This window comes from Alosa sapidissima, chromosome 17 (genome assembly GCF_018492685.1).
Source record: "Alosa sapidissima isolate fAloSap1 chromosome 17, fAloSap1.pri, whole genome shotgun sequence".
NCBI classification, from domain to species: domain Eukaryota; kingdom Metazoa; phylum Chordata; class Actinopteri; order Clupeiformes; family Clupeidae; genus Alosa; species Alosa sapidissima.
Genome location: NC_055973.1, coordinates 18,511,770 through 18,536,248, shown reverse-complemented (window position 1 = coordinate 18,536,248; position 24,479 = coordinate 18,511,770). Strand labels below are relative to the sequence as shown.

At 42.5% G+C, this 24,479-nt stretch overlaps 1 protein-coding gene across 5 annotated transcripts in view; it reads left to right on the top strand.

The window, feature by feature from the left end:
• Nucleotides 1-24,479, top strand: part of LOC121688002 (partitioning defective 3 homolog) — a 291,825-nt gene that overhangs the window by 144,395 nt on the left and 122,951 nt on the right. For all 5 annotated transcript variants that reach the window (XR_006024477.1, XM_042067282.1, XM_042067284.1 and 2 more), the window contains 4 exons: nucleotides 5,346-5,534; nucleotides 6,024-6,194; nucleotides 14,766-14,913; nucleotides 23,375-23,561. Coding sequence is in view for 4 of the 5 variants with exons in the window: in XM_042067282.1 (XP_041923216.1) it covers nucleotides 5,346-5,534; nucleotides 6,024-6,194; nucleotides 14,766-14,913; nucleotides 23,375-23,561 (695 nt within the window). In the remaining variant the exon portion in view is untranslated. The remainder of the gene's footprint in view (nucleotides 1-5,345; nucleotides 5,535-6,023; nucleotides 6,195-14,765; nucleotides 14,914-23,374; nucleotides 23,562-24,479) is intronic.

Sequence of the window (24,479 nt, the reverse complement as noted above, 5' to 3'; positions counted from 1 at the left end):
CATATATTTGTGCCCTCTCTATACAGACACACACACACACACACAAACCCAGAGAAGCTTAGTCTGCTCATCTTTTTATCTGCACTCTTATTTACACATGAACTTAACTTAGGTGAGCCTTGTCATGAAAGGGTGATTTACAAGGCTAGTTCAAGATGCAGACATTTTATTCATTAGCAGAATAGATCACAACAAGTGGAGTTTTTTTTTATTGGTGACAAACTGTCTAGCTAGTCCTGAGACTTTTTGGTTTTAACATAATTAGCTGTCTGCAGAGAGTTATGATCTCAAAATCTCTCCTCTCTTACTGTAAGGATGAGGTAATGTGCTGCAACTTTTTGCTAACAAAATGCAAAAAAGGAGGAAAAGAAGTAAAGGAAAGCAGGACACCTTGTCCTTTGTCTTTGCTTAAATTAATATGAAAGGCCTTTTGCCAAGTTCAGTGGGTGAAAAATATATGTAGAGAAGTAATCAGCCAAGTTTTCTGTGCTAAGCTCTTAAATCCTTTTTGACAATGAATAAATTCACAGTCACCTGGAGCCATGTTATCACACTTTTCAAAAGAGGGTTTAACCTCACCATTTTAGGTGATATTTAACTCTTGTGAATGCTGACTTTGTCACAAATTCTTATCAAACTCTGGAAGATTATCACTGTGTTATATTAATAAAAAAGTATGTCTGTTTGCAGCCTGTGAACAATTCTAAGTGAGAGCACTGGGGGACCAACGAATAGCATCACTTTTCATGTAACTTTTTCCCCAATAACCATTTTCTTGAATCATTGAGACTAATGCATGCTTATGACCAAACATTACTAATTAGAGAGGCCTAGAGGGCATTCAGCGGCTCCTTTGGAAGATGTATATGTGTCTGTTCATCAGGCCTGCCAGCATATGCACCCTAGTCAAAACTCAGCAGGACTCTCCAGCAGGTCGAAGTACCCATCTACCCATTTCGGGCAGAATGGCACAGTGCCTTGCACTCCCGCTGTGTAAATTACTGCCACCATTACAGCAGCCCAAGATGTTTAAGTTCAATTGCCCGTTTGAAGCCATCTCGTAATAGCTCCTTGTTTTTTATTTGGTCTCGCCTCCTTTCTCTGTAGTCTTTCAATTACTCACCCCCGCAGTCTTTTTTCTTTTGCAGATGAGCATCCTCATTGTTTCCCTCGGCTTTTATGTGCTGTTTGAAACATGCCAGGCAATATGGCAAAACATTGTGCCATCTTCACTTCTCCAAACTCAGCGCTCCCTCATAATTAAAGCCAATGTTGCCAAGTGCAGCAGAAGAACAATGACACTTCTGTTAACGACTTTCCAGCAGTTTTGTGGGGAAGCCACCTGTTTTCATTTAGTAGTTTTTCAGCAGCTGTTACAGTAATTACCCACACTCTGAGAGTGTATTCGTGTGTGTGTGCACACTGGTCCAGTGTAGTGTGTCTGTGTGTGTGTGAGAGTGTGTGGTGCAGTTGCTGAGCGTGGTGATAAACAAGGTAGTTTGGGTAAATGGTTTGGATATTTTCTCTCACAGGACAACTTGAATAAGGAGTAGATGTTCAGTAGAAGTTCTGACAAATGGCACTGGGAAATGATTTATTTTCTCAAACTAAATCTTATCCCTGTCATAAAGTAGTTATATTGTTTTTACGTGGAATTCAATGTAGAAGTGCTATTCCCCCCCCCCCCCCCCCCCCCCCCCATATACGCATAGTGTTGAGGACTAAAGGTGTTGAGGACAGAATGAATTGACATCACTGTCAACATACTCATGGAATAATATGAAGGATATAGATAAGAAGTACAAAATCCGATTGAATGACAGCAGTCTTTTTGTATTTGCTGCAGTAATTATTCAGAAATATCTTATCTCCAAATGTTGTGATAGCCCATTACATTTTTTCAGCATTTTGAAGAGCCGTAGTAAGACACTGATAATGTCAAATCAAATTATAGACACAATGATGATGAGGATAGCACAATCATGTTGCACCTTATTTTGCAAAATATTTGCTTGGATGGGTATTTGTCCAGAAGATGAAGTTTTTGATGAGTTGAGATGAGTTTTTAAATGTCTTTGACCATGTTAGTCAAATGATGTTCACTATCTGGCGTTTTGGTTGGTCCATTTTGACCCTCCAAGGTGCATGGCCCTACTGTGACCCAGCATTGCGTTTTGCACCAGCCTTGCGTTAGCACTTTTGCACCAAGCAACAATGGAACCCATTCTCTGTATGCAGTACTTGTCCTTTTTTTCTCCTGCCTCTAATTGCGCTGAAATAAAGGCAGACTGACAAGCTTCATCTGAGCTTCATCCGAGGGGCGTTTTAATGCACAGCTTTTATCTACTGTCATTGGTAGAGAGTGGGAAAAAAGGAACAGTGCCGTGAAATCCGTGCTACAATACTTATCATGCACAGGCCCTCTTTGCAATTACATCCTTGAGTGATTTCTTTTAGGCTTTTTAAATTCATTTCCAGTAACCTTTATGTCACTGAATTTGGGCATGTGCAGAGAGACAATTTCCAGTCTTTGTAATTGTTTCAGGCGCTGATGTGCAGGAAAATCTTCAAGGTGGGGGAATAGGACTTGTCTGTATATGTGTATGGTGGGGATAGTGCATAATGATTGTTTATATGTATTGTTTATTTGTTTTTATTTAGCTTATCTTATTCTTTCCTCTGGTTTTTGTTTTTTTACCTTTTCTATTCATATCAGAGAGGTAATAATAGGAGGTAAATGCTGACGGGGAAAAAAAAGATGGGCCCTTGCATTCAGGGAGAATCGCATGTCTCTCCTGCTTTGATTTCCACAGACAGCCGAACCTCTTCTGTCCTGGAACAACAGGAAGCAGTGGAAGCATGCCATCATCTCTGATTATGAATTAATGAATTACTTGAGCACATAATTGGCTGTGACTGGAAGGAAGCATGGCATGTCCCCAAAGTGCTAGCCTTGTGGTGGGGAGGCAGGTAGTTGGATAGGGCTAAGACAGCTACTGATCATAGCAGGATTTGTGTAAATTACAATCACTGATTGTGGTGTACATACTGTGTGTAGAATATTACATTTCTTAGTAGTGATTGTCTGAAAACAAGAAGACGGTTTCAGAAATAAATAAGTAGCAGTGAACTCTATGGTATTTTAGAGATTAGTGTTTAGCGGACTGGTGCAGCGATTCATTAGCCATCTTCACTCCATACATCTCAACCCTTCCAGAGGAACTATTGGATGCCTAATGTTCCAAAAAGGTTGAAAAGTACCAAGTTTGATTGAATGTGGAAAGTTCATGGTCAATTATGACATGTTTGTATGTAATAACTCATGGCTCTCTAACAGCTGTGCTAAAAGCTGCCTACGGACCACTCCTTAAAATTGAGTCCCCCTCCTTTTAATGAAAAGCATTCATTAATAATAGAGACTTTCTGTGTAGAGGATGCACAGGGTCATTCATCTAAAGTGTCTACAGTGTTTTTGAGAGTCATATATCTCTGTTGCCATGGGTGCTTTTGGCAGAGAGTGCATCTGTCAAAACAGACTACACTTGACAAAAACCCCAAAATGATGTCACTCAAAAAAAAGAAAAAAACCTCACTCTACTCTTCCCTGTCTCCCCGACTCTCCCATTATTGCAAACATGTCTGTCAGTTTGGTGTGAGCGAGAGAATGAATAGTTGAATAGGAATTGTTTAATAATGTATAGCTTGTGTTAGCTCTTGTAAGAGTGTAGTTGGAGTTAAAAGCCAACCCCCACCTGTCCAGCTGTGGTATTTCCTGACAGCAAGCCACCTGCTCCTGGGGTTGTCATGGTGACCTTGGCAATGCGTAATCATCTGAGGTAGGGCTAGAGATGGACTTTGATGAAATAGATTCCCATGGTGTTTGGGCAAATGTGTGGTTTGTACACATGTATGTGTGTTGGGGTGAAACCTGTGTGCACAGCCTACATAAGCCTACTGAAAATAGCACCTAGCGCCACCTTAAAAGTGCCTGACGTAGATCAGCTCAGGCGGAAGTGTGTGTGTTTGAATCATGTGAAGCTGTGTTTGTCTAAAGACTTTAATCAGCCATACCTATTTTTGTACATGTGAGAACTAATAAAGGAAGATGCAGATTAATTCAGTATCATAGCCATTTATAGATAGCATTTATATATTGCATTTTAGGTCATTTTGGCATTGTATTTGACATTTTGAATAAACTAATGTGGACTAATATGGAAAAAATACATTTTTGTTTTTAAAATGGGTTGTCTCTTTTTGTAGGTGGCCTTATTGTAGCGTGTTTTGTTAGTCAATACCATCTGCTTTCAAATATATGTTATCCATCATTTCATCTCCAATAGATACCATGAATCACACTGGGTTATAACAGCACATAACCCCCTGTCAATAAATTGGTCAAAGGATCTACTTCTTTCTCTCATTGCAGCTACATGCAAATTGCTGTATCTATTTAAGTCATTAGTGGTTATTGCTTTTGAACAGTAAGAGTGGTTTTGTGCTGTTCAAAAACAATGTATATGACCATTGTATATGTGGGCGCAGTGGCAATCACCTGCATTCATATCTGCTGGGGCTTTCCCACTGAGACATGTGCACACCCAATACACATGCTATGAAGTAGGCCTAATTAAGATGCATGGGACATTCTGGCTTACCACAGAATGATTTTATTCATATTCATATTTTATATTCAGGTCCAGCTTGCCTGTCCATCAAAGCCTCTCTTCCTTACGCTGTAGCACCCACACAAACATAATTAGCCTTTTTAGTCCCGGAGTTCATGATGTGCCCCCTTCCCTTCCTATCATATTAATCTGCCTTTCTTTTCCTTGAATTACTCTGAGTGATTTTTCCACAAATTCATGTCTGTCTGAAGGTTGCCCCCCCCCCCCCCCCCCCCCACACACACACACACACCCAGTAAACTGGAGGGACATGGACTGACTGACACTCATGTGACTGGTGGAGTTTGATACATTTAGAGCATAAACTAGTTTAAGCAATCAGTAATGTGCCTGTTGAAGGCACTGTAGCTGATGTTTCTTCTGGTCTACACAAACAAAGAGCAGAACTTTGAGGTGACTTTAGTGCCCCCTCACTGATAGTGCCTTAAGGATTCCTTTTCCTTTAAGAATCCCAGCAAAATACAAAAGCATGGCCAACTTGATAGGGGGAAATTGTTACCTGCCATCATCAAAGTTGAGTCCGATCCCCTCTGTCACACTTGACAAGCTTGTGACCGTGACGAGAAATCAAACAAAATGGTGCCTGAGAGTGTGATGACTTTGGTTTCATATGTCTCTTTCTCACTACGACTTTTTCATTTTCTCTATCTGTTGCAGAAGCCAGAGGAGGATGACCTAGTGTTGACCCCAGATGGTACACGGGAGTTCCTGACGTTTGACATTCCTCTAAATGACTCGGGATCTGCAGGGTTAGGTGTCAGTGTCAAGGGCAATCGTTCTAAAGAGAACCATGCAGACCTGGGCATCTTTGTCAAGTCTATAATCAACGGTGGAGCAGCTTGCAAGGTGAGAGTCATTTGATGTTTTGAAAGACACAAGTGATGGTCTCAAAACATAGCCTTCTTTTAAGTGCTATTGTGAATTACTTACGAATTAAGTAAAGGTTTTACCATGTATTTCTATACTCTGTTACTCTACTGCTACCATACAGTGCTTACTTTATTATTTCTTCTCATACATTTAGCTATAGTAGTGCTGTCATTTCTGTTCAGAAAAGATCAGTTTCCATGGTTACAGGAAAAATTTCAATGTTAAGAGAAGCCACTGAGAGCATGGTCTGCAATGATTGTGGTTAGGAAGTCTTTCTTTGTTGTCCTGGTGTTCAGAGTTAACATGGATCAGTGTTATTATACAGTGTTACTCTGTTCTGTGGTCAGGGTCATAGTTATATAGATTTAGGTTCCTTCACCTAAAAAAACGTTGAGCTTTTCAAGTTATAGCCAGGTTGTAGGAAATTAAAATATTTTTGATGTGTGTGGTTGTGTATATCTTCAGGATGGACGCCTGCATGTCAATGACCAGTTGATTGCTGTCAATGGAGAGTCCTTGCTGGGCAAGACCAACCAGGAAGCCATGGAAACACTACGGACATCCATGTCCATTGAGAGTAACAAACGTGGAATGATCCAGCTCATTGTCGCCAGGAGAGTCACTGAAAGAGACGAGGTAACTAGTGAGGTTGCATCATCTCAGTCAAAAGTTAGTGGAATGAGTAAACTTGAGGTTTATGTAGAAAAAACAGAGTGGAGATGTCATTTGTACATAGATAGTATGTGTGAACCCATAAGAAGGACTGCCACATTTAGGAAAACAGCCCCATAACCTATGTTAATGCTATTTTTTTCATTGCGCTTTTATTGTGTAAAGGTTTTTGAGTTGTACATCCTTGTTACAGTTTAAGTAAGCATCACTTAAAATCAAAATCATTGTTAGTTGTGTAGAGACTATTCAAAGACTGATAGTACATGCCAACCCGCAGAGTATCAGCGCAACAAAGGCCGCCTGTAGCCATTTCTGTCTAGCCTTCTGATCTTCAAAAGAATCATATTGGATTTCCTAGCTAGCTCTCTTCCACTGACTGTCACCAGTGCGATTGATGGACACTGGGCCACCAATGACTGCAGACAGATGAAGGGATGGGGGTGTCTGTGTGGAGATTAAAAAAAAAGAAAAATGGAAGAAAAATGAAAAAGAGAAAGTGAATTAAAGTGAGTTGTTATCAGCCGAATGGCAGAGGTGAGGGAGATCGAAAGCAATTCTGCGTCTAAAAACGTCTCTCACAGATTAAAGTGTGATAAGGAGCCCGGCTTTATGAAATATCAACTGTGTTTATTCCTCCGACCCCCCCCACCCCCCCTCTTTCTTCTAACTTATTTCCATGTGCATGTTTGTTTTTATTTCCGCCTCACGCAGAGTTCACATATTCACAGAGATGAAAAAAGAAAAACAAAATCTAATATATATTCATAATGATGTATATGTTTATGTGAAATGTCAGTTTGCTTTGAAGAGAGTGAGAGCAACTGGTTTGTTGAGAGTGATGAAATGGGGAATGATGGCTGATTATGGAAATGAGGGCCAGTTTATTCAGCAATCACGCACTTCTGTTTGAAGTGGGTGTGTGTGTGTGTGTGTGTGTGTGTGTGTGTGGGTGTGTGTGTGCAATAGCAAAATGTTGTCAGGGAAGGTGACAGTCACATACACAGTACCTCTGCTCCCTCCAACATACATACCTTTCATGTATCTCTGTAACACTCTCAACTCTCTGACACACACACACACACACACACACACACACACACACACACACACACACACACACACACACACACACACACACACACACACACACACACACACACATTCTCTCCCTGTTATCTGGTGAGTGGATGCCTGTAGCTGCCAGGAGATCAGCTCTGATTAGTGGCTGTGTGAGGTTGATTGGTGCTTCACCTCCGGTATGTCCCTCAGACTGGACCTCATGCTGAGCCTCTGTCCCCTGACTCCCCCAAACAAACACTAAACCCCTTCCCCTCAACACACACACACACACACACACACACACACACACACACACACACACTACTCACTCTTCACTCAAGGTCTCCAGTCTCCAAAGTCCTCCAGTCTATTCCCAAGGTTAACCCTATCTGCCTGTCAAACTAAGAAATTTGAAAGGTTCTTTGGCTCCCTTAGTATTTCCCCCTGCTCTGTCTGGTAGCTTACCTCTCCGATAGGGGAAACGTGTTTGTATGATTGTGTAGTGAGGGTATGTAAGGTAAAGGTGAGTGGGATTTAGCAGAAACTTGCTGCCAATTGCCCACTGCTTACCAGGCAGTAACACTGCCTGTGCTTCAACACACCCCGAGTAATGCATATTAATGAATAAGTCCTCGTAGAAATAATGGAACAGCAAGAAAGAAATATAAATAGCAGTGAGAATTTCATTGAGAACAAAGGAAACAGTCATCACATACACCACAACGTGTGACGAAACTGGCTGCAACTCTAAAGGAAGACTCAAGGAAGGGTCATCATCACAGAGGGCAAATGCAGGGCACAGGGCAACATTAAAAACGATAAGATGCGTCAGTGTCACCACAGATGAGCCACAGTCATATTCTTATGAGAGAACAAGCGTGTTCTACACAGCTGACCTCTGCAAGGCTCGGGAGATTATTTTTAGGGGTGGGATTGTCAGGGATCAAATTGGGAGTCATGTTTTCATGTCCAGGACTCATAATATGAGAACTGAATACACATGCATGCACACACACACACACACACACACACACAAATATATATATACATGGGTCCAACTCCAATACAATACAATACAATGGGTCCAACTCCACCTGACACACATACACACACGCACACACACACACACACACACACACACACACAAATACACACACCCTGCCCTGCCCCCACTCTATTTACCCCACTTTCCCTTTGGAGCCCTATTGTTATGCCTCCAAACATATACACTTGAATCCTGGGCCTTGTCATGCCAGTATGTCTCTGAGCAGATTCTGAACAAGTCCAAGGTCAGTCCCCTCTTCCTTTCTCCTAGTGTTTTTCCCCGACTCAAACAGCACTGATTGACAGACACTTTTGGTCGTGAAGGACACCTCAGAATTAATCCATGAGAGGCTTAGTTCCCTCTCTCTTGTATTACCCTGAGGAGAGTGTGGGGGTCTCTCTGTCTGCTTAATGCACTGCAGACCCGTGTCCTTGAGCACATATGACCCTTATCCCCCCCCAAAGAGAGAATAGCTAGTCCCCATTGGGTTTGGTGGAGAGCCAAAAAAGGGATTTGTGTGCTATGTGACAAAGATATTAATAGTCATGGTGAATTGAGGAGCTGAGACTAGCTTGATTTGCATGCTAAAGCATAATGATAAGAGTTAATACATGTGTGCCATCTGATAAGATCAGCGCGTCTCACAAGTACACATACCTTGCTGTAATGCTCTGAAATACATCTATCTTTTTTGTTCCTTTTCCTGTGGTGGAAGTTGCCACGGCTAATTGGAGCAGACTGACAGATCGGTGCTTTTTTCAGAGGACAGTCTTGACCCAGTTAGTGTAGTAATATATGATTGGTCGGTACAATTTATTTCATTGAGCATTATAATTTAACTACGCTTCAGAGGCTTTGTAATATCCATCAGTTCTATTAATGCAGTTTTATATGTGTTCAAGCAATTAAACTCTCGGAAAGTCATTTTCAATTCAATTAATTTTTTATCAGTACTTTAAAACATACTCATCATCTTCATGTTATTCAGATGATTTCACTGTAAAGTTACTGGAAAGGATGAGGAAAGTTGAACGCATCCACCTCATTTACTTGTTGCTAAAGAGACATGACACAATAAAACACTAACTCAGTTCATGAAACCTGCAAAGGAAATTGGTGGGAAGTGGAGGACTTATAATAAAACACAGCTACTGGCAGTTTCTAAGGGGGAGGACCTTATACAAATTTGAAACTATGTTTTTTCTTGATACAGTGTGACTATGACTTACACTTGTCAATACACAAACTAATGAATTCACAAAAAAATCTAATACCACACACATGGCTAGAGTCACAGTACATGTAATTCATTATTTACTCATGTTGGTGTCCATAATCAGATGTTTCATGAAGCATTAACTCTCAAATATGTTGTGTGCTGACTCATTTGGGTTTCTTTACCTCTGATGAACTAAGTTAAGCTAAGTTAAGTTTAAACTGAGCATAGACACAAAGAATTCTGGAAATGCTTTCCATCTGCACATAGCAACTTCCAAAGCATTGATGTAAAATTCATCACCCCTATACAGGTGTGTGTGCGGCATATTTCTTTGTGCGTAATATGCTAGCTCCTACAATAAGACATTCCTGCTGCATATTTGGGGTTTATGTTGCGTATGTGACCATATTGCATTTGCCAGCTCCATTTGTTATGCCCTTTTGTCTTTTGGGTATTGCTGTGCATCTGGGAGACGATGGTGCTCTCCTCTCCTGTCTTCTCTCGATATTTTGTTTTTCTCCCATGGAGCCTCGGCCTTTCATTTCTGTTGTTGTGGCACAGCAGTTGCACACCAAAGCACTGCCAGGATCTGAACGCCCAACAGCACGCTAAGGCTCTTTTTAAGGAAAAAAACTTTACCTCAAAACAATGTGCTTCCACTTTTACCAGTCATCTCTACAACTTTCCTCTTTTTCCTCTTTTCCCACGTATTGCACCTGTCCTTGGTGCTGAATTCCTCTGAAAATGCGCTTACTGAGTTAACCTAAACTTCAACCCACATTTACATGTTATTGTACATTCATGTAAATTCTTAAGGTGGAATTGAACAGTCCCGGGTCCATCTTCAGTTTTATTTTGTCTGATTTATGTCGTTGAAAATTTTTATGTGGAGTTTTGTGCACTACTCAGCAGAGGATTTAGAGATCCCCTCTGGGGAAGGAACAAAAGAAGCCACTTTGATGTCAGGTACCCTCTCTTCCTGACTGCATGAAGAAAGGGCTGAGAGGAATGGTTTTTGGATTGTAGTAGGGTGGTAGGGGAAAAGCGGATGCTTTTCAGATGGTGCACATCATCATGGTTCAGCAGGACCTCTTGTTCTTGTAAGAACTTCATTTTTATGCATCTGTACTTTTTGCCACATCAACTTGGCCAGCTCAGTAAGACCTGGTTACACAATGGTTGTGTTCCCAAATAGCTTTTTTCAGCAGCACTTTATTATTACAGTTCTTTTTTTCCAATGCTTCGAATGATTATAATTTATGGAAGCTGTCAGCGTCTTATGTATAGTCTTGTTGCAATTTGAATTGCAATCATCCATACCATGGTTTTTATTTTGATACTTTTAGTGAATAATAACTGACTGCCAATGACTGCCTTGTGAGTTTTTCACCTTCTGTCATTGGCTTTATAAACCTAGTCCTTGTGACAAAGGATTGCATCCTCAAAGTAATATATTGCACATGTATTGCAAATGCTTCCATCCACTGAGCAGAGCTGAATTTTGATAATGTAGGCACATGGGCTAAAGATTGAAGCCTCGGGGCTGTCCGCTTTTGGCTATGAAGGTTGTGCCCTTATTGGTCAGGAGCAGAGCAGTCTGACCCACAACACAGCCAGCTATGATCAGCTAACAGCAGAATGAATATTTTAGTGAGCGGTTGATGCAGTGCAGTATGAGCATGTGAGTGGAAAGAATTGAAAATGCTCTCTTTGAAGAAAAGAAAGAAACACATTCAAGAAACTACACTTTGCACCTTTAAAACGAAAGTATGTAGAGTGGCAGCGTATGACTTGTCGCACAAGAGGACACACATCGACTGATCTGCATACCGTGGTGCGTTGTGTGGACAATACAGAGACGCTGATGCAAGCTGACAGCAGGAAGGAAATGCCAAGTGTGCGACATCAGACCAGGCCTTGTGTAGAGGCTCAGAGAGGCTCATGATCGATCAGGCTGTAGGAGAGCTATCAATCAGGCAGGCCAGTAGATTATGCTTTTATTAGTATCGAGCTGTTCTCTTGGGGAAGTCGGACAGACACAGTTTTATGAAGACTGGGACCCAAGGGCCTGGGTGTCACCTCTCCGCTGGTCATGAAGCCTCACGTACGTTGTGATTGTTTTAGGAGAGTGACTGCGCATGGAAAAAAACAAAATGGCAATTATAATCATCAAAAATATGTTCCTTTGAAAGGTGAACTCTACATATCATCAGTTCCCTTGTGTGAAGACTCTAGACCCCATGCCTGTCACATAATGATAGAATTACCCAGTAATCAGTTCACTGAAATGTACCATAGCTGCTTTGGCCAGGCTAGACAAGGCAATAGAGGATCTGCAGACCTGGGCATTGTCCCTTCTCTTTCCTAATCTCCTGCAAATACCTACTGGAGGATTTCTGTTTCGGGAGGAAAGTTATGCATTTCCGAGAGAGGGGATGATCCACTGAATGCTGAGGAATACACAGACAAGAAGAGACATAGTAGGATGGAGGTTAGGCATAGAGGAAAGGCTGGCGTAAAAAAAAAAAAAAAGACAAAAAAAGATGACGAGGAATGGAGAAGTTGGAGTCTGAATAGAGAGGACAGAAGGCGAAAGTGCGGTGATACTGAATCAGAGTGGATGGAATGAAAGATAATGGTAAGAGAGAGGAACTTGGCAGAAAGAAACTGATTGCAGAAGGGGATGATGAAAGGGGCAGTGGAAGGATGGCGGCCGTATGACAAGTGAAAGAAAGGGGTGAGCGCTGTGCTGGCTACCCTCTGGGCATTAGGTGGATGGGCTGGAGGCAGAGGGAGCAGGAGGGCCAACCCCCAAGCACCGCGCCGCATGCCAAGGCTTAGAGAAAAGGTAATTACTGGCATCGCCTAGAGAAGGGCTGACAGGATTAAAACACACACAAACAGGCCCTCGCCACTCGGGAGACGGTATAATGCTCCCAGCAGCCCGCGGACTGCAGCTTAGCCTCCACTCTGCCCCGTCATCACTGCTCCGAGTTGCTCCGAGGCGCCAAGGTCAGCGGACAAGTGACAGGACGGGCATCTGTGGGATGTGGGGAGGAAGCCTCATTAGTAAGTGAGGGCTGCATAGCAGTGTCTTATCACCGGCACATACTGTAATCCAGTCTCGGGATGGAGTAGATTAGGGAGAGATTAAGATGGGAATGAGACAGCACAGGGGTTCACTTTCCATCTTCCTACTTGCATGTATGCCCACATGGGCATGTGCGCTTACACACACACACACACACACACACGATCATATTCACTCAAATATATTGCTTTGTAAAACAACTAAGATCTTAGATCCCACCAGATTTATTAGGCTGCCTTTTGAGTTCACACCCATGCCAGTGTAATATATATATATTCTCATTCTCTAATACGTTTTCTCACTTGATCTCTCTCTCTTTCTCTCTCTCTCTCTCTCTCTCTCTCTCTATCTCTCTCTTTCTCTCTCTTTCTCTTTCCTCCCTCCCTCTCTCTCTCTCTCTCCCTCCCTCCCTCTCTCTCTCTCTCTCTCTCTCCTCCCTCCCTCTCTCTCTCTCTCTCTCTCTCTCTCTCTCTCTCTCTCTCTCTCTCTCTCTCTTTCCTCCCTCCCTCCCTCTCTCTCTCTCTCTCTCTCTCTCTCTCTCTCTCTCTCTCTCTCTCTCTCTCTCTCTCCCTCTCTCTCTCCTCCCTCCCTCTCTTTCGCACGCTCCCCCATGAGATTAAGTAAAAGGGAAAAGCTAATAAAGCAAACTGGTGTGCTGCAGTTGAAACCTTATTGAGCCCAATTCCGCAGTGGGGCCTATGGCAGACGTGTCTACGACCGTGATTTGTAATTGTGTTGACCTCCTCTGCTCAAGCACTCCCCCGCCACCCTACCCTACCCCAACGCTCGGCTCTTATCAAGCTTTACGCCTAGATAAAGTCCCGCGCTCCCGACTTCATTAAGCTCCTCATTTATATGAAACAGACGAGCGGCTCCCTCTCTCTCTCTCTCTCTCTCTCCCCCTGCTGTCGGCTCGACGCCGCCCCATGCTGCCATGCGGCTCTCTCCATCAGAGCACTGAGGCGACCCACGCCTCCCTGGAACATGCACACTCCCCGCCTGGGCGCGTTCCTGTCTCTCTTTCTGCCTGTTTCATGGTGGAGAAATGTTTTCTATCATTTCTCTTTCCCTCCCGTTCCCAGGTTGCACCAGTCTCCTACTCTTTCTGTCTTGGACCACTATTTTTTCCCATCTTTTTTTCTCCCACGCTAGTCTTCCACAGTTGTTTATATTTCTTGTTCTGTCTCTGTCTCTAACTCCTTGCTGTTTCTGGCAGTTTGCCAGGTTTGAGTTAAGGGAGATGTAAGTTCTCTAGAAGGATACAGCTTGATGTAACATAATTCTTTGATTTCAGGCCATTTCTGTAGCAGATCTCACGGTAAACAGGAACAGAGTTTTTTTTACACTGCTGCCTCTCTAGCATATCCCAATTCTTTATGAATGCAATCATTTTCAATTAAGACAAAACACATCCAACAAGGAAAATAGTTACAATTTGAAAATTCTGGCTAAAAAGGCTGACGGTGCTTATTGAGAAGAAAGCTTATTGAGAAAAAGTTTCTCTTCCATTAGTGCAAACTAATAGCAGTGCTTAGTCTATCACGTTTCACGGCATTCCGCCGAATGGGTGACAGAACAGACCATTGTCCATTCTTTCAAGACCTAAGCAATACAATACATCGACCTCCACAAGCTCCACATCACCCTCTGTGAAAAAGCCAAATGTCACTTGCCCATTTAGCTGAGGAGGGAGCTGTCTTTACATCTATTGGAAATCCATGCTGTGTTATCATTGTGGGAGTGCTCAGCAGAGCGTTAGCGTCTTAGCCCTAGCATCTCTCAGGCAGATTGAGGATTAGCTTGATTCTGACAAGGTGCGTGGGTAATTACCAGCCTCCCGTTGTCAGGAGGGGAATTGAAGAGAGAGAGAGAGAGAGAGAGAGAGAGAGAATGTGAATGAAAGAGAGAGAATGGTACAAGATATAAGATTGCGAGATGACAAGATCACAGTTGAAGGGAAGTAGTGGCATGAATACTAAACATTCTGTAGTGTGTGATCATGTAAACATGCTCAGCATGAGCCTCTGAAATAAATCTCAGACCTTGCCGCTTTATGTCTAATTTATTTGATGTTAATATATATATATATCTATATCTTCTCTTTGGGTGTTGCCTCTGCAGGAGCTGCCATCTGGTGCCTCAGTTCCAGACCTGTCGGCATCACCACAAGACGACCACGAGAGACGGATTTCTCATTCCATGTACCCTAGCCTGGATGACCTGGACGATGACCTCTCTCCCAGGTCCAGCATGATGGGCAGGATGATGGGTAAGGCTTTATCATGCAGAAACACACACACATACACACACACACACACACACACACACACACACACACACACACACACACACACACACACATATACACTGCCCCTCAGGACACACCTTGCACATGCATACCTAGTTTTGTAAAGGATCAATGTCTTCTTCAGCTGCCACCCTTGTTTGCCAAAGCCCTGCATGGTTTCATTTGGGCCAATACTCATCCTCTTCAAGCCCAAGTTCAGCTTCTGTGTCACAAAGGAATTGGGATTGGGGATTCGATCCTCGGCCAGTCATTCTCGTCGTTGTAGAATTTTGACCCCCCTCTTTACTAGCGAGAGGTTACAGGCCCTCACGACAGCACCACCACACTCTGCTTTTTATTTTCCCCTCTTCTGTTCCTCTTCGTCTCCTCTCTTCATCCGACTCATTCCCTTCATCAGCAAGAGTTGACTCTAACTTCTGTATCTTCATGCAGCATCACTGGGTGACTCTTGTCAGTGATCTCCCAGCTTGAGATCAGAGACAGTGTCAAGCCCATCAGAAGGGTAATTAAGCTGGTAGATCAATAGAAGCTGCTTGATTTTTTTTCCCCTCTCACCCTCTCTCTCACTCTTTTTTTTTATATATCTATGGTTGCCAAGGATGCTTTTCTTTGACAGGCTACTGATGTAGCCTTTCAAAATGCTGCCCTGATCATAAACAGCGAGCTAGGAAATCGTGACTGAACTGTAAAAAAATCTCAGCACAATACTTCAAGGGAGGGAAGGGCTCTTACTCCTCTAAGCAGATGAAAAAGAAGAAGTGAAGAACTCCTCTAAAAGTTTAAAGTTGCTGAAGTTCAGCGAAAAGGGCTGGTTGGGCACATCATGCCTCAATCCGCACATTGGTCTCTGCTGTTTTCACATGACGGTAGCTTTCAGCCCTTTCCTGTGTAGTGACATACCTATGCATTTGATTAAAGTCATTGACAGGTTACATCATGTGTAGGCTGCGCTGAAATATCAGCTGGACCCTCTGTAAGCATTTGACAGTGTTTGGTAAGCGGTGGGAAAGATGTCCAGAAGGCACTTAAATGACACGTCACTTGAAAGCTGGCCTGCTGCCGACCTGGTAGGTGACCTACACTGTGTCCCTGTGGAGTCAGCAGTCATGTCCATGGTCAAGTTGTAGCAGTGTCCCTTAAACACATTTCCTGTCTTTGATGGGCTTAAGACGGATGCATAAGGCAACCCTGCAAGGTTAGCATGGTGGAATGATCCTTCCTGGGTCATATGACGGATGAGATAGAGACATGCAGTCAGACACCAGCAACCTTCATGCAGTAGCAGTGTCACAGCGCACATGTCAATATGACTGGCTTGGGAAAAAGCTCTACCCCGTAGCCTTGTTACAAAAGTCTGTATTTTACCATCACTTGTTTTTTCTCTATGAGATGAGAATATGTATGATAAAATAAATATGTGCTTTATATATGTAGTCTTTTTTTACAGATACACATACAGTATGGAGAATACATAGTGCTCCTAGTGTTATACACTATATATATATAGTATATAGTGTTCCTTGGACTGGAGATTAAACTCTGTTAGTCCCCCAGTCATTTGCTGCAGGCTCACAGAGGTACAGCAAGTGAACCTGGAGAACAGAACACGTTGAGAATAATACTATGGCATCAGCATGTCTATGGCATTCTTCTGTTTACTTTTAGGGATATTTGAATGAGAGCTTTTTAACTTCAGGGATTCAGTAATATTTAAGATTACACTGACTGAGAAATGATATCTGTTAGCAATTACACTCAGGCTTTCTAAGATGTATTTGGTTTTGGTTATCATTTTAGAATATTTCCTTTTTTTTTGAGACACACCTTTGTGATAATATGAAGTAGACAGCTGTCTTTGACTGGGATCTGTCATACAGCGTCATGTATGAGGAGCTGCAGTTTGTTGTTTTTCTTGGCTGTGTACCATGATCTTTACTTAGATTGGCTGTGCTATAACTGTGCAGGGACTTCAGAAGGTTGTCACTCAGTCAAGCGTCTGCCAGTGGAGGCGAGCAGGGAGTGGAGCTGGGAGGACAGGCAGGAGTAATTCCCCAGCCTGTCGACTTCACTAAATCTTCCACTCCCCTGCCTGTCAGTCAGTCAGTCAGTCAGTCAGTCAGTGAGCTAGCTCCAGCAGCTCTACCTTGCTCACCTTTGGCCACTTACGATGCAGTTGCTGCAGAAGCACACGCGGCAGGTGGTAGAATAGCAGATCAATTGGATTGCTTTGTCCTCCTCTCTAGTCTCATGCAGTGTTATTTTTGTTATTCATCTTCATTTCTTAGTGTTTTTTTTTTTTTGTTCCATTTTGACTTGTGACCTTGAATGTCCTTGTGGTGTTACTCGTTAAATAGGTGCAGTGGTTAAGATTGAAGAGGGTAGAAAAATACGCCTTTTGCTCCGGTGAAGGTCATTAGCTGCTGCTCCGGCTGCGCTCTCGCGCGCGCCCTAATTGAAAAGTCCAGCTAAGAGCAGGAAGTCACGCTGTGTCGCAAATTGAAGACTCGCCAACCAAAGGTAGCATGCTTAGCATGCTGCGTGCAGTGCGCACTCAGGAAGAAAAAAAAAAAAAACCCCTCAGAAGTGTTTTGGGTTGGCCACGGGAGGCTTTAGAATGGGTGCTGCAATTTCACATCATTGTCAATCATCAATTTCACATGCGCTATTAGCAGCTAGAGCTCAACACACTATTGAAGGGAAGACAACAGAAATGGATAGGAGAAAGGTGAGACGGTAGGTGGAAGAACAACGTGATGAGTGAAAAAAGAGAAGAAAAGAAAAAAGAAGAAAAGAAGAAGAAAGATGGAGGAGGTGACCTACAAGTGAAAAGTAGGAGAGACCGAGAACTGATAAAAGAAAGAAAAACAGAGGGAGAGGGAGAGAATGAGAATAATGGTGTCACACGCGTCTCGGTATGAAGGTGGCATGAGTCAGTGGTTCCTGGCAGGGCCGAGTAATTGAAGGTGGCAGAGGGCATGTCTCTGCTGCTTGACCTCTCCTTTGCTCACAGAGAGTAGGGCTTTTTATAGTTTGACCATATCATCCTCCTTTTCTGGGTATTCATCACAGCTGGGCCCCACATCCCACCACTGTTTTCCCTTACTGAATATCCTGATAATGCTATTTCTGTCCATATTAAAGGCTGATGACTAAGAGGTGTTAGACAGTGACATTGTAGCAAATGACCCAACAATATCTACCTTCGGATCTGGAGAATATGGTGCCTGTGAAAGCAGTCACCCTCTTTACATCAGTCTTCATGTCATTGCCACTGTGTTGGAGATGCTAATTCAGAGGGCAGAGTAACGGTAATATTATAAAGGCTACCTGTCAGAAAGAGAATGTGAATGCTTTGTCTGGATTTTCACTCCACATCCTCTGTTCTGGACTTTTTTATGCTTCCGTTTTGAATAAGTGAATATTAGGGATATTTTTCTCTTGCACTTCACAGACTTCTGCTCTCCCTCGTCATTTAATCTTTTGAATTGAGACTTGTGCAGGTGTGCTTGTGCTCTTTTGTCAAATTAAAACTGGGTGCGTTATAATTTTGTGTCCTTGTGAAAGCTAAATACAATGTGACCAGTTATGTATGTTAATTTTACTTGGCTTGACAGCTTTGACAGCACAAAACATTTAGACAGATTTAAGTGTGTTTCATGTATTTCATGGAGTAGACAGCTAAGGTGCAAAACAGGGCAAAGTGTATCAGTGGGTTTGCTCATTTACCAGCAAACTTAATGCAGAAACTAGTTGCTATTCTATTCATTTTAGCCTGCGTCTATTTAAAGTACTGCTAGGAAACACAACAATGCAAGACCTACTGAAGAACTTAAGACAGTTCAGCAGAAAATTCCAGTTGTGAGATCCAAATGTCACAGCATGATAAAAAAGGGAAAAGTCTGGGAAATGACTTTGTTGCTGTGGGAATCACATGGCTCCTTTGCATGCCACAGGCATTAGATTTCAACATACACATTTTTATATCTACTATCAGGTTTGATAAATATCATTAAGTTGCTGACCCTCTCGCTCTCCACTCAGAATGTTGTGCTGTTGGAAGGACAGACTTCTAAATGCGTATAATAAGTCAAAGTCACAAAATATTAGTCACCCTCATGAGCTTTGTTGCAAACCTTTGATTAATTCTGTTTACAATTACTGTAGATAAAGTCAATTTTAAGGCAAAAAATGGGTTTCCATCATTGCAAAAGATTAAAAGTAAATGTCCCGATGTCTCAATGTCTACTGTCTGGACCTATGTGAGTGTGTCTGGACCTACTATGAAAGGTTTTGGCCATTATTCCAAAATACATTCCTCTGGGGTAACTGTATTCTAGATAAAAACCTAATTGCTTTGATTAGGTCAGTGTTATGTTGTTATGATTTCATGGTTTTGCATCCCAGTCCAGCAATTTTTCAACTGAAGCCTATCCCACAGTTTTAAAAATGTTTCACAATCTTTTGAACCATTTTCTCATGGTGCTTGACTCCTTCCCTGTTGCTCTCAAAAAAAGTCTATACGGCAACATTCTCAGGTGAAATCTTCGCAATCCATTGAAGTCCTCCCAAGCCTGCCTCTAATCAGAATGTGAATGTACTTTCTTCTTTGTCACATGGGACTTTCATGACAACGCCCTGCTATCCAAAACAGTCACAGCGGCTGGGAAACGTCTGACGGATTGTTGAGAGCTTTGTTCACTGGTCCATGGGAACTTGTGATTAATTCCACATGTTGGCCTAATTTCCTCTCCTCAATGAGTTTAAGGTTCACATAGTTTCATTGCATAGAACCGTTCCACAAATGATGTTGTATAACTGAGTTTGAGAGAGAATACGGCACATGTAGGACATGCACAACAAGGTCTTAGCCAGTCAATCCAATCAAGGAAATGGTTCAGGTTGTTGCATTGACCAGCATCTGGTTGCCTCCTTAAAGGATCAGTCAAAGCAAACATATTTGGGCATCATCGGTCCCTCTCCACTTAACAGCATGTACTCTATGATTAGCAGCTAACTACATTTAGCCTGATGTCCCAGGCTATATGGATTCACTAATGATTCTTCAACTGATCAATAGTGTCAGGCTGAGCAGACAGCCGTTGAGATCCCCGCAACAGAGAGAGGCAGATAGAGTGGCAGAGCTGGATGTTGAGAAAGATTGAGAGGGGAGAGGAATACGAATAGCCTAACGGTGTGACCTCTCACCCTCCAGTGAATGATTTTGGGGCTGAACGCTGGCTCTCTCCTCGGTGATGGACGTCTCCAGGAGACCCTTATGTTCAGGCAGCTCATCTTTCTTCATCTCGGAGACCCCTGATCTTAATCCATCTCCTGTTAGTGCCGTTGAGTGGCAGGGTCCTGGAATGCTCTGTAGTGATAGGGTGGCCTGGTGCAGTGTGGGATAGTGAATGGACTGACCCAAAGTGGATCAGGTGAAGCCAGGGAAGGCCCTATCAAGTTGCTATGTTAGATTTCCCAGGAAAGTCATTCACTTCAACTGTATTTAGAGTGAATGAGCAATAAATAAAACAATGTATCATATTATATAAGAAGTATGTTACATTTATGGAGATCAAATCCAAGTATGCTAATTTCACTACATTTTTATAGTGCCTTTGAGACTACTCAAAATACTTTATCATTTTATGCTACCCATCGACTAGGCTGCCTCGCAATGCACTGCCATGACTTGGACTGTTTACTGCCATGATGTGTGGCATTGAGTATTTATTTATATGTATGCTATATTATTGCCCTTGATTTGATCTATTCTAGAAATTGTGTAAGAAGTTACATTGTGCTCAAACTGTCTATGTTTTATCTGCCCGTTATATTATATTTGGATAATCTGAATCTGGCCTAATTCTGCTGTGAATGATGTACCTCTCTCTCTCTCTCTCTCTTTCTCACTTTCTTGCTAGTGCTTTAAGTCCAGCCACTGACAGGGAAATAGGTCTCGACAAGTGGCAGAGGAAGTGTCAGACAGATTTGTCAGCCTCTAGCTAGCACTGGGCGGGAAGTGAGGGAGGCCTCCTGTAGCGTAATTTCTCTTCAGGAACGCAGCACGCTAAACTCAGTCCCAATCAGCCCTCGCTGTGAGCCGTTCAGGTGCATTATGGCTCCATTCTCCCCAGTTGCCACATATTAGCTCCCCTAGCACTTTAGCAGGCTGAGTGTCGACTCAGCACGGCACACCACGCACTGCAATGCCTAAAACACCTCCATATCATCTGAGTAATACTTTCTGTCGGGCTTAACTTTTTTCACTTTGTCTCTCTTGAAAATATGTCTAGACAGTAGCAGATGGTTTCACTCCTACTAAAGCACTTTCTATCATAACCACATCTAACAAGCAATAGCCAGGACTTTTAATCGTATTCATCAGCTAACTTATCGGCTACATGAAGTGAATTAGTTTAAGCCTCAATTTCCCTGCCTCATTATTCCAACTCATGATGAGTGATGTGATCACATGCTAATTATATCCCTCACCTTTCTAAAGCTCCTGAGTTGTCACTGCTCTATCGGTCCTTTTTGCCATTTAGCGTGAGTGGGCAGAGAGCTGCCACACACCACTCACCTTAGTCACTCGGCTAAGCACTCATCTTCAGAGGGCCCAGGAGCAAAATCTCTTTAAATCAGTTTAAAAGTGAATCACAGGTGAGCATAGAGACAATTGGTGGCTAACTTTAGAGCATAGACAGTTGAGCCTTTGTTTTCTCTTTTTATATCCGTTTTGCCTCTTTTAAAACAACATTACTGGAAAGTAATTCAACTAAAATTAAATTCTCATGTGGGTTGGCTAGTAATTGTAAGCATTTTGAATAATAGTATTTGTGTTTAATGTGCCTTTGCATTTCAACCCACCCCCCACCACCTTTATTCTTTAGATTTCTTTAGGTTTTGGTAGTATGGGTTGTGTGTCTGTAGTATCAGTTGTCTGACTTTAGTGTGGGTTTCAGCACAGGATTTTGTCGGGGATCCCATATATTTCCATTCTAGTCATGTCTGCAGCCTTATTCTTTGATGGCATGATGCAACCTATTGGCAACTGCTGCAGTGGTGCTGATGAGAATGGGGATGACAGGGGGAGTTATGCCTGTAGCTAGTCTCACACACTTAGCTTTTGATAGATGGCCCTGAAAGCATAACTTGAGTGCCTTCAACACCATTGTCTGTGGAAAAAAAAATCCCCACTGATGGCGCAGCAGGGAGAAATAATAGGATAAGATGAAGGGTGACATTCATTTTGTTTTCTACATTAAAAGTTCATTGATGAAAGAGTGAGCAATGCAGATCATATTTTTCTCATGAGCAAGTTGAGTCAAATGTCTGACTTAACCAAGTAACTTGGAAGGATCTTTCCAGCTGTTTTTTGTCACTTTTAGATTCATTTCTCTATTTTTTTTTTTGTGCATCTCCCTCTCTGACACTGATAAATCCCCAGCCGTAAACCCAAATGTCCATGTCCAATCAGTTAACGAGTCGCATTGACCTAAGGGCTGTGAAATGCTGCACTGATCTGTTTGAGTGGTGGATGGGTAGTCTCAGTACCTGCTGTGCTAATTCCTTCGCCAATCTGATTAGCTGCTGCTCGCAGGACACACAGACTTCCTATCTAGTTGTGTATAACAAAGGTTATTTAATTACCGTCTTTCTCCCTCTCTGTTCTCTCTTCCTGAACCTGTTTAGAAGTGTTCGTGTGCATGTGTGTGGGAGTGGGTGGTGTGACGTGGCTCGATAGCACTGCTTACCGTTACCATAGTAACAGTTCAGGGCCTAAACAACAGTAAATATACAGTAGATGTATGGAATGGAAAAGGCATAGAAAAAAATATCCATCACTCAACTCCGTTCTAGCTCTCTATTGCCCTCTTAATCAACATAACTTTAGGCACTCATTTGTGCCCATCATTAAAACAGCAGGTATCACAAACTTGCAACCAAATATTCAACGCACCAGAGCGTTAAGTCTTAATTTATTTCTATTAAAAACATTTGTCATTCGTTGAGGTGCATTGAGATGAAATACACTTTGAGTTATTGCTGGGAGACAGCCAGGCTAAATATTGTTCCCTCTGGTAGCAATTACATGCGATTGCTCTTAAGCTGTTAAATTTGCAAAATGACTCTGTGATAATGGAAATGAATGAACTCAGCAATGTTCATTCCAAGGTGAGTTTTTCTCAAACAAATCCATTATTTTAATGGTAAGCACATGCATTTGACTTCAACTATTTTAGAAGTTGTGTTTTTCTTTGGTGTGTGTGTGTGTGTGTGTGTGTGTGTGTATGTGTCTGTCTGTGACCAATACTCCTGCCAGCTCAATTGGTATGTTCTGTTTTGGTAATGTGTTCTGTGTATGCAGTGTAATTGTGTTTTCTCTTGGTTGAGTCTCTGTCTCTTATATCCATCCACTCAGGTAACTACCAGCTATCCCCCACTGTCAACATGCCCCAGGATGATACAGTAATCATAGAAGATGATAGGCCACCTGTCCTGCCCGCCCGCCTGTCTGACCAATCATCTTCCAGCTCCCACGATGATATGGGTTTCGCTTTGGAACCACCACCACCCTGGGTGCAAGACATCCCAATACTGAATGAAAGGTACGTTTTTTTTTTTTACACTGAGCTATTTGTACTTCACAGTCAGGGGAGTGAATCATTCCAGCAGTGAACAGAAATGACTTTGTGAAAGACAATCGGAGACAACTTTTAATCTAAATATTTGTGTGTGTGTGTGTCTGAATGTGAGAAGGCACATGTGGGATGTACCAGTCCTCTAACCTTTGCAGTTGATTTGACCTTGCTATGAAGATTTACCATGAATCCCTCCTGTGTGTAACCTGTACATAAGTATTTCAAAATAGGCTCCCAGGCCAAGGCTTCTTTTTTTCTCAGTCTGAGAACCACTTTGTCTGCATGGCAGCCACCAGTAGAATCCATAATCCAGTTTAAACACATGACCCTGCGTCCCAGTGCGAGGATTTATGTCTTGAGAACTATGTGTGCATATTTAAGTGAGTGGCTGGCTGAGTGTTTGTGTCTGTATGTGTGTGTGTGTGCGTGTGTTTTACTTTGAGTAAGACAGCTGTCAAGCAGCATGATAGAAAACATGAGCACACACCAGCTTGCATGTTTTTTTTCCTTTTTAAATGTCCACATTAATGTGGTTAAAAAGTGATATTTGTTCGTGTGTGTGTGTGTGTGTGTGTGTGTGTGTGTGTGTGTGTGTGTGTGTGTGTGTGTGTGTGTGTGTGTGTGTGTGTTTAATATTGCATGTGTACTTTGAGGTAAGTGGAAGAGAGGGAAACAGAAATGCTCCCTGGAGGTTTTGGGAGGGGGACTCTCTTCACTCCCCCTTAAGTCTTTGAAGTGAGCCCCGCTTTTAAACCACATTGTGAAACAGGAAGGCTAATGTTGTACACACAAGACCACAAGCATGCTAACGGTAAGGTTTCACGCCGAGGCATGCTCGTGGTTACGGCATGTAGATGAAGCCATGGGAATGTTATGTAGAAAACC